Consider the following 10,080-nt stretch of genomic DNA (forward strand, 5'->3'; position numbering starts at 1 on the left):
TRCAGGGATGCCCTGGGAGGTGAAGACCCAAATTCTAACATTGCACCTCATCAGGTAGGCTGGACACATGAGTCATATATCCCCAGACAGTTTCCAAGTCTCTCAGAATATGATTCATTTTATGCAATTTAAGCCTTCTAAAAGCAGGGTGTTTAGTCTGAATTACTGACTACAGAGGAAACCTAAGAATAAATTCCTGACTTTTAAGAGAGCAGAAGTCAGGTGAGGTAAATCTCTCCCTAAGCTACTGACTACTTTGTGTCTGTGGTTTTGACCAGAAATTCCATCCTAGATGTAAGAATGACCCTSATCAAAATAAACAAATTTCCATCCAAGTGCTTTTTATTGAACAAATAACTTTCTAATTGGAAAAATATTGTGTCAAAACGCTTCTGAGTATCTCAGATATTCTGAGGAGAGTTTCATAGCTCRGAAATACAGTAAGGGGAAGAAATGAAAGCTCAGGAGCAGCAATAAGAAGTGAGGTAGCAGTAGCTGAATAACCAAACCATGTAAATTAACASAGATGCATCCAGAATATTGTACCAATTACTGACAWAGCTCTGATTTCTTTAYTGTTTCCTTTTAGTTTCAATCTCASTAAACAGTSGAGTTTTTCAAGATTTTCTCATGAGGTCCAGAATACCTCAGGGATGATCATTTGGGTGGTTCTTCATTGTATTTAAAGAAGCATCCACAGAATTCATGGACCTCAGTTAATCCTCAGGCATAGGGGAAAGTATAGACAATCTTTTCRGATATAAGTAAGTTGTTATGGGACTCCCTCATCGACTCTGTATTATTRCTTTTTCAAATGACGATGAGTCACAGGCCCTTTCATCATCTTATAATCAGCATAATGACAAGAGGGATATCGGCCAAATTGCAATTAAGTATAAGATTTTGTCTTCTGCCTTTGTACTAATTCTGTAACAAACCACATGCAAAAGTTTGGTATAATCCCATACCAGATTGGATTTTTAAAAATTTTTCTTTCAACGGGTGGTTTGGAAGCGCAAAATATGTAGAAATAGGTTCAGAAATACAGATCTTTTCCATCAATCTGGTGAAACTACATTTCTGTTTTATCAGAGCTGATAGGAGTTCAAAGTGTAGCTATTCAACACTGCATTCCCCTTACTGSAGCATAGGAAGTTTTGGCCCGAGTCTGAGGTGCTCTTTCAGGAATTTCCTTTGTCATCTATCTGTCAATATTTGTAAATGACTTGGAGATGAAAACTCTCTGAAGGGTGGTGAGCGTTGCTCAGCGTTACTGTGCGTGTTCCTTGCAGTGTCCAGGAGGAGCCTTCACACCCAACATGCGAACGACCAAAGAGTTTCCAGATGATGTTGTGACCTTCATCAGGAACCACCCTTTGATGTTTAACCCCATTTATCCCATACACAAGAGGCCGTTAATCATCAGGATTGGAGCTGACTACAAATACACCAAGATTGCTGTGGATCGAGTGAACGCTGCCGATGGAAGATACCACGTCTTGTTTCTTGGAACAGGTAAGACAAATTTGGCAGCATTCATTTTCCTCTGTTGCAGTATAATCTGCAATCAACTCTGATTATTTTACAGCTTTCWGAAGTATTTGTTTAAATGTTTGCAATCTACAGAAATGTTATAGGAATCCATGAATTATGTTCTTTTTACTTTCTGTGCATTTTTCTATTTACTGTGGACATAAATTATGTGCAAGAGATACAATGTGTTGATACTAATTTTGAGACAAAAAGCAACAMCAGTGTATATTTTATTGGATCGAAATTATAATAATTCTCTTGAATACAGTTTGTGTGCAGCATGATTGCACATTAGATTTGATGATCTCTAACATGAAAAAAAGCGCCAAAATATAGCTTTATAATTTTTGTATATTTTTGTCTCACCATTATTCTTAAATAAATGCTGTGTAATCTACTTCTAAAGAAAATCAAGACCTAAACAAGGTGTTGCAAAGGCAGAAACAACTCTTCCAGAATACAGTAGTAATGTGGAAGTACTTAGCAGAGAAAAAGAAAAAAATGGTCACCCTCCTAGCAGTAGTGGGTGCAGAGAATTTGATCCAAAAGTATTCTAAAACAATTTCTGTCTAACATAACCTACATTTTGGTTTTAGTTGCATCAAATTTGAATCTGGTGTTACGCATCTGAAGTCTGCAGGGAACAGGTCAAGTGATTCTTGTACTGATCAATTTTGATTTTTTTAATTCACTCAGATGTGAATCACACCCTTTAGATTGAAGCAGACAGGCAGAGTGGTTCTGTGACTAGACCCTAGGACTCACATCTGAAACTCCCACTGGTTTAACRGGGCATTAGAGGTCGATGGGCACAAAGGCTAATCTTTTTTGCTACAGATGGTTTCAAGCAGAACAWAGGAGAAGAACTCTAGGAGAACAAATATATCTCGGAACATCAGAAAGTGATTACAGAGATGGCTTTCATTGCTTTTATGGTTCGTATATTATTGGGGTCCTGATTGTTTTCAGCTTGTGGAGTAACCGTGTCTGCCAACAAACTCGCATGGGGCTGGGAATAACCATCTTGTTATAATAGGTTTAGGAAGCGGGTGCTAAAAAATCTCTCAAGAATGTCAGGCTTCTACAGGGAAAGGATTAAAAGTAACTCACTTCRCTCTTCTTAGAAAAACCTCTCCTACTATCAAAATCAGCAGAGTGCCTGTGTGCCAAAGGAGGCCAACTGCATACTGTGCTGTGTGTGCAGGAGTGTATCCAGAAAACAGGTGATGGAAAGGATTATTCCCCTTTATTTGGCTTGGGAATACTGTGGGGTGCCCATACAAGGAAAACATCGACCTGATGGAGCAAGATCAGTTGAGGGAATGTAGCTCGTGATGTATGAGAAGAGGCTGATAAAATGGGTTTATCCAGAGAAAGCTAAGGGGGGCCTGACCACTGTTGACAGCTATCAAATGGATGGGTACAGCCACCTACTGGGACAAAAGCAGATGGGAACTCTGCTCAAGGTGCYAAGATGAGGGATTGCACACAGGTTGCAATGTGGGACATTGCATTTGGATGTAAAGGAGAAAGTTTCCACCATCAGCATGGTCAAATAGTGGAAAAGGGGCTCAAAGAGATTATGAATTCTCCATCTTCAGAGACTCAAAAGATTCAAACCCCAACTGACACAGCGCTGATCATCCTGCTCTAATTGGACCTGCTTTGAGGGGGAGCCTGTACCAGATATCTTCTAGAGGCCCTTCCAGCCTACAGGTTTCTGCAGTTCAGTGAAAGAAAACAAAACCACTTCATTCATGGGAGGATATGGATGGAGAATATGGGAAGGGCTAAAGCCCAACAAGAGCTACATCTGGCTACTGCTGTAAAAGGCAATAAAAATGTTTCTRTAAATATATTAGCAGCAAAAAGAGAGCTAAGGAGAATTTCCTTCCTTTACTGGATATGGAGGGAAACACAGTGACAAAGGATGAGGAGAGGGCAGAAGTACTTACTGCCTTCTTTGCCTCAGTCTTTAGTAGCAAGACCAGTTCTGCAGATTCCCAGCCCCCTGAGTTGGAAGCCAGGAATAAAGAGCAGAGTGAGGCCTCCACAATCCAAGGAGAAATGGTCARTGACCTGCTACACCTCTTAGACACAMGTGAGTMCTTGGGGCTGGATGGGATCCACCCAGGGGTGCTGAGGGAGMTGYCAGAGTGCTCACCAARCCACTTCCCATCATTTAGYAGCAGTCYTGRCTGTGTGGGGAGGWCCCRGCTGACTGRAAGTTATCAAATGTGATGCCCATCYWCAAGAAGGGCCACAAGGAGGATGTGGGGAACTACAGGCYTGTAGTGAGACCTCAGRGCTGGAGAAGGTCATGGAGCAGATCATCTGGAGTGCCATCACATGGCTCGTGCAGGACACCCAGGGGATCAGACCCACCCAGCCAGCATGGGTTTGTGAAAGGCAGGTCCTGCTTGACCAACCTGAGCTCCTTCTATGGCCAGGTGATCCATGCAGAGCATGAGGGAAAGGCTCTGGGTGTTGTCCACCTGGACTTCAGCTTTAACACCATTTCCCAGAGCATTCTCCTGGAGAAACTGGCTGATCATGGCCTGGACAGCTTAGCTGGGTATAAAACTGGCTTAATTGCTGGGTCCAGAGAGTGATAGGGACTGGAGTTATATCCAGCTGCCTGGTAGTCCCAGTTGCTGTTCCAGTTGGTCTTTTCCAACCTAAACAATTCTATGATTCCATGTTTTTCCATCAAAACTTTACCAGGTCACCATCTGCTGTGGYATGAATGCTTAGTATATAATAAAGCATAGTCAGGGTTGAAGAACATCTGGGTAATAAATTATATAAAGAATTTCCTAAGTTTTTGATCTGGGTATTTTTGTTTTCTTGGTTGGAATTTGATGAAGGAGTTGAAGGTATTCTTGAATATCTCTTTGATCCTACTTGGGGAATTTTTRGAAACTACTAAATTAACCTAACTAGGACAGGGCTTTCTAAAAACCTTCCTCTCCCTCCCTACCCTGCCCCCCAACATAAAACCACATTTTCTGTTTACTTTAATGCAGATACAATTCTTTACTCTGWGACTTTTTAGGGTCATTTTCCTCCTTTCCTGCAAAAAAGAGTCTTTTTCTACTGTAGAAATGTCAAAAGTGTTAATTGATATCGTCCCTACTTCTGTTGTACAATTTCACAAGAAAACTTGGTAAAAGAGGAGTTTCACTTTACTACTAGTACCGTTCCTTGACAAATCATTATTTTTAGTCAAAGTAATAGATTGGTAGGGTAGTACAGATCTTTCAAATTAACTTTTTTTATTATTATTTTAATGTATAATGGTGCCATTGTTTTAAAATGTTCTGTAGGCATCTAGTGTTCTTTGGAGGCAAAYTCTACTGCAGCTTAGTGGAAAAGATCGAGACATGACTTCCCAATCCATACAGGATTATTGATGTAGCATTGATAGTTAAAGCTGGAAAAGTATTGAAAAGCTGAAATGTGCTTAAAATCACAGTTTGATAGTACATGCTTTAATAATTCTGTAAGAGATAAATATGGGCAATTTGATTTTATACTTTGATGACCATCTGACTGGTTTTAGGTGATCAGCATGGCCTCATACAGACACATATATGAGCWGTTAAAAACATCAGTATACCTCAGGTTGTTTTCATGTTAATCCTTTTCTTTGTATCAGCACAGGATCCATCTGATACAAAAAGCACAGCTCTTGATACTTTATATTCATTGCTTTATCTTCTTCATTACACTGGAGACAAGGATCATTTTCTGCTTTCTAGTGAGATGGAGGGCAGGCATTATTCTTCCTGAGCAGGGCACAGGACATTAATAGCTTCCAAGGTCTTCCTCAAAAGAAATCGGTGCAATGGAAGTTACTGCATTTCTCAGCCCTTTCAAATAAAAGTGATCAAGTTTCAGCCACTGAGARGAGAAACTTGTTTTCTTTATTCTCTGCTTTCCGTGAGACTCAGGAGGATTTGATAGAGATATTAAGTGTCAAAAGGAATGCAGAGGGGATTTACTTTGGTGTCAGTTCATCCTGGCGAATGCAAAAACCACATTGTATAGGAGAATTTCATGTGATAATTTCCTTGGGAGCCTGGAGCCCCACAGCCCGAGACAATGGGACTTGACACCTGGTGACAATTACACTCAGCTCTGGTGATGAGTTACTGCTGCTGAACTGAGATGTTGCCAGCCATGTCTGTCACTGTCAGTGACCTGTCTCATSCTTGAAATCGGAGTGTTTTATGACTTGCCAGATGCAAAGATGCTAAACACAAAATGTTTAGCTTTTCGTCTCTTCCTCCTCTATAGTCTTAGTAATAAATCAGTTCCTGAATGCAAGTGAAGAATAACAGAAGTACAGAGCTCCAACAGCCCCAGTGGTTTTCATCATGTAGCCATGGCACAGGAGGGTAGAGGCAGCTCTGTAATTTCTTCACCTTGGTGTGAACTAAATGTGGTGTTTCCTCTGCRCCCCCAGACAGAAGTGCTGAGCTCACAGGGGCTGGGCCATGCCGAGTTAATGCGCTGCTTTTCTGCCTTGCTCAGCTACAGAGCAAACAAAATAAATCCCAGGGACAGACATTGTTCTYGTGGCATTCCATGCCCTTCAAATGATAACAATCTCCTGCTTTTCCTATGCTTTTAACATGAAGACTCCCAAAGCACTTAACAAAACATGCTAGTTCTGTTCAGTCCGCCCATAGGGATCTCTTCACCCCCCCTGATGTGAGCTGAATTGGAGTAAGGAGCAAGTCTGGACTGGTGGAGAGCAGTGCTAYGAGAGAAGAGCACCACAATATCTACCTACCTTGTCTTCTCAAACAGAAATCCAAAGGGATAATTTACTTGGAAAGAATGTAATCACTCGTTTGCATATTTGACTAGGGCAATGCTGATGATATTTTTTTTCCCTATGCAATGAGTAGTAATATATTCAGTTCAAGAATCTGGGATTAGAATTCTGTTTCAAATATTCCATTTCTGTGATGGGCTAGGACTCAATCCCGAATTTTTTGGATTCACCCTAGAGTCGTATTGCAATTCATTTCTCATTTCAGTTTTATCTAAAGGACCTGAGCTTTCAATATTTTGTGTTCRTCCTTTGGCAGATTGTTTTCCATCTGAGTTTAAAGACAGCAGTAAAACACCATGAGAGCATATTTGTGAGATTAATATTCATTTATTAAGCATGCCACCTACTGCTTGCAGTACAAAAACCTTCGGTCAAAGTACACACAGATTGCACAACCAAAAGATTATTCATGGGTTTTTTTTTATTGCTCTTGGTGTTAGGAAAATATTTAAATGTCTGGGTCAAACTTGGGTACATTAAACAGCTATGGGCACCAATGGGATTTTTTTCAGCCTCTTGCTATCAAGATATGRTACGTTTCTTTGGAAAGAGATCTAAGTTACTGTCGTAAAAAGGCAMTTCAGACTTCAGTGTGGCTTTCTCACATGATTAATGTCAGCCACATGCATCTGATGTGGCGTGAGGCTGATCAATGTTTCTTATTATCTTTTCTTCTCTGATGAAACACTTGTTTTCAAAGTGTGGATGCATTAAGTGCCTCCAGAGCATAAGTTTGCAATACTCATTTTCATGGTGTTGTATGATGGCTGTCTTTTTGGAAAACTAACCCTTGCTGACAACAGTAGCCTCCAGTAATGCAATAGCCAAAAAATCATGTAATGATCTACAGATTCTAACAGAGAGAGATAATCTGGTCAAAAGAGCAAGCTTGCCTCCCATAGTTTTCCTGGCTGTAGCTTCGTGACTGTGAGCTTGGGAAGATGATGTTGCACAACTGTGGCACAACAGGCGTCAGGCACAATTTCCTTCTTCCTCTTGGTCGTAGCGCCTGAGTCATTCRTAACCTTTTGTTGACCTACTCATCCAAAGCTTTTTCACAGACTTTTAAGATGATATGTAAGTTACGAGGGTGTGCCTCCACCTGCTTCCTTTCCCCTGTTCAGTTTTTGTTCAAGCAAGCTCACACTGTTCCCRAAAGATTGACTGAGCTGGGGCTGTACAAAAACTTTGCCCTCAAGTGTGAGCATTTGTATCTGTCTTTTTGTTCTTTGATGCTGATTGAATTTTATGAAGTTCCACAGAGATATTATGAGCTGGAAAACAATTACCCCCATTTGACAGATGAGTGAACAGAGCACAGAAAGGTTAGTGGCCGTGGTGGGAGCTCTGAGTTTCAGCAGGCACAGAGCGTGGGAACGTGGCTGTCAGTCCTGACTGCTGACCTGCCACCATCTCAGGTGCTCTGCTGAGCATCAGCGTTTTCTCAAACAGACAGATTTCAAACAGTCTGTGAACCTTTTTGCTCTCTTTTTTCTTTGTAAGGTTATTTGTATACATCAGGTTCAACTCAGATAAGAGACCAAAAATAATTAGCTGCCATTAAGGTGACAGGTAAAACATGGAGAAAAAAATTTTAGAGGGTCTCCAGCAGTGTCAGACACATCAGGGGTGGGGATTACTGAGAGAAACCTCTCAAAACTCATGTCAGAGTAGAAGTGGGTGCCCAGTGCAGTTGGTTTTTTTATGATGTGGAAAATTCGGGTGTTTTTTTTGTAGTTCAATTTGTGATGTGGCTCAGGGGTAGATGGTCTCAGCTCTCTTTGAGGCTCATGTTACTGACAACAGCTGCAGCGTTCACTGGAGAAAGAAAAGCTCATCAAAATTCAGGGAATGATTTTTAAACTCAGATCTTTGATACAGCCAAAAACCTCTGTTTTCATGTCTGTTCATTAAGGTTTGCCTTTTGCATTGCCCATAATCAGCCACACCAGTAATTAGTGTAATCAGGCACAGTCTAACTGGTATTGATGAAGCTTGGCTGATTAATATCAGTCCAGAATCATGCCATGTATTTCAAGGAAWATTATTGTAATTATGATGATTATTGTTTTCCTCTTCTCTTTCCATTCCATTTATTGGAGTGTCTTCCTTCTTCATTTATTTCCCACTCTGAATATATTCTACACTTTTTTTTAGCCTGCACTTTCCTCTCTTGCTGTTCCCAGTTTGTCAGACCTCTCAGAGGGAACGTGATCTCAGTATCATTGTTTTTCATGTCAGGCTGGGACACCTCCTTTCATTAAGCAGGTTTTAAATGGAAAAACGTTTTGAGTCKCTCTTGTCCTCTTGCTGTCAGCTTGAGGGAGATTTCCCTTTGTTTGTCCATCTCCCCTTGACTCCCAGACTGCTGGGCTGATGCAAGGCTGCAAGCAGCTCTCATTGAAGAGTTAGGAAAGTGGAGAGCAAAAATCTGCCCCTGTATTTCTGGTGGATGGATATTCTGGAGACACAGCTTTTTCATGACTGTGAAATCATAACAATGGAGAACTGTTTTCAAGTGGATTTCTGGAAGGAACAAGTGGCAAAGGAAACCATGCTGTTMATTTTTATGAATTTTAGAGGATCAGCTTATAATTTCATATCTTGATCTAAACTTGAAAAAAAAAAGTCACTTGTACTTGTTTGATGATCTCTTCTGTTGATTTACAGCGTAAAATATTATCTATTGTGAAATACACTGGGAAACAGCTCAGGCACTGCTGCTTTGCATAAATGTCCTGCAGTGCACAGTGCTTCATCCTTTCCTCTGACCCACGGAATTTAGTTTGCTGCCTTGCCATTAGCAGAATAAACAAGTAGGATTTTCAACAAAACTCAAATACACCATGAGCTTTCTGACATGAATATGTGCAAGTGACTTGATTTGTCAGTGATAAATTTGTGTTTATAGTGGAGACAGCCACTGCTGAGAAAGAAATGAGAAGCGGGGTTTGGCCACAAATATTTGCCTTTCATTTATTGAGGAAGAGACTGAGTAACAGTAGCAAGAGTATTTTTAAAGACAATGGGAGAACTATAGCCTATAAGCTGTGTATTGTTGGAAATTTTTTAGATACATATATATATATATATATGTATATATATATATATGTATGTATATACAGACTATTACAATTCCTTGCTTTAAGCAATTTTAATTAATCAATAGCTTTCCATTGCCTACGCAAATACTTATTTTAAATGCTGTATTAGGTCTCCTTTAAAACAATGGGACATTCCTTTCTGCAAAGATCTGTCCATCATGGTACAATACTGAGTCAAAGCAAATGGTAAAATATCGAGTCAAAGGGAAAGAATACCAAGGTAAACAGCCTCACTCTTGTGTATTTTTCTGGGCTGTGACAAAAAGGTAGATAGGAACCTACTTTACAAATAGGAAAGGTTATTAGGACACAAGCACTTGRCTTCAGGCATTATCAGTATTTTCTGTGCCAATGGCCAGGATAAAATCTCCCCTCAGGTTCTGATTTCAGTTTGGGGCAATGTTTGAGGACTCAAGACCAYTTAGGAATTTTAAATGTGTGGCATGTGCTAATGGATCATTGACACAAACCGGTTCTTCAGAGGCTCAGCAGCCTTACATTCCTGTGCAGGTAAGGTCACTGTCAACATGCTTAGTGCCCTCTAAGTCAGGGTTACAGGTACTTGACACTTTGCAGGCAGCTGCAAAAAAAAAAAAAAAA

At 40.4% G+C, this 10,080-nt stretch overlaps 1 protein-coding gene across 1 annotated transcript in view; it reads left to right on the plus strand.

Annotated features, from left to right (window-relative positions):
* The window catches only part of SEMA3C (semaphorin 3C), a 114,218-nt gene that overhangs the window by 88,228 nt on the left and 15,910 nt on the right, over positions 1–10,080 (plus strand). The window contains exon 12 of the mRNA XM_057376924.1: positions 1,293–1,515. Within this exon, the coding sequence (XP_057232907.1) occupies positions 1,293–1,515 (223 nt within the window). The remainder of the gene's footprint in view (positions 1–1,292; positions 1,516–10,080) is intronic.

Source organism: Malurus melanocephalus, unplaced genomic scaffold (assembly GCF_030028575.1).
Source record: "Malurus melanocephalus ecotype Western Australia unplaced genomic scaffold, MMel_1.1 scaffold_294, whole genome shotgun sequence".
In the NCBI taxonomy this organism is placed as follows: Eukaryota; Metazoa; Chordata; class Aves; order Passeriformes; family Maluridae; genus Malurus; species Malurus melanocephalus.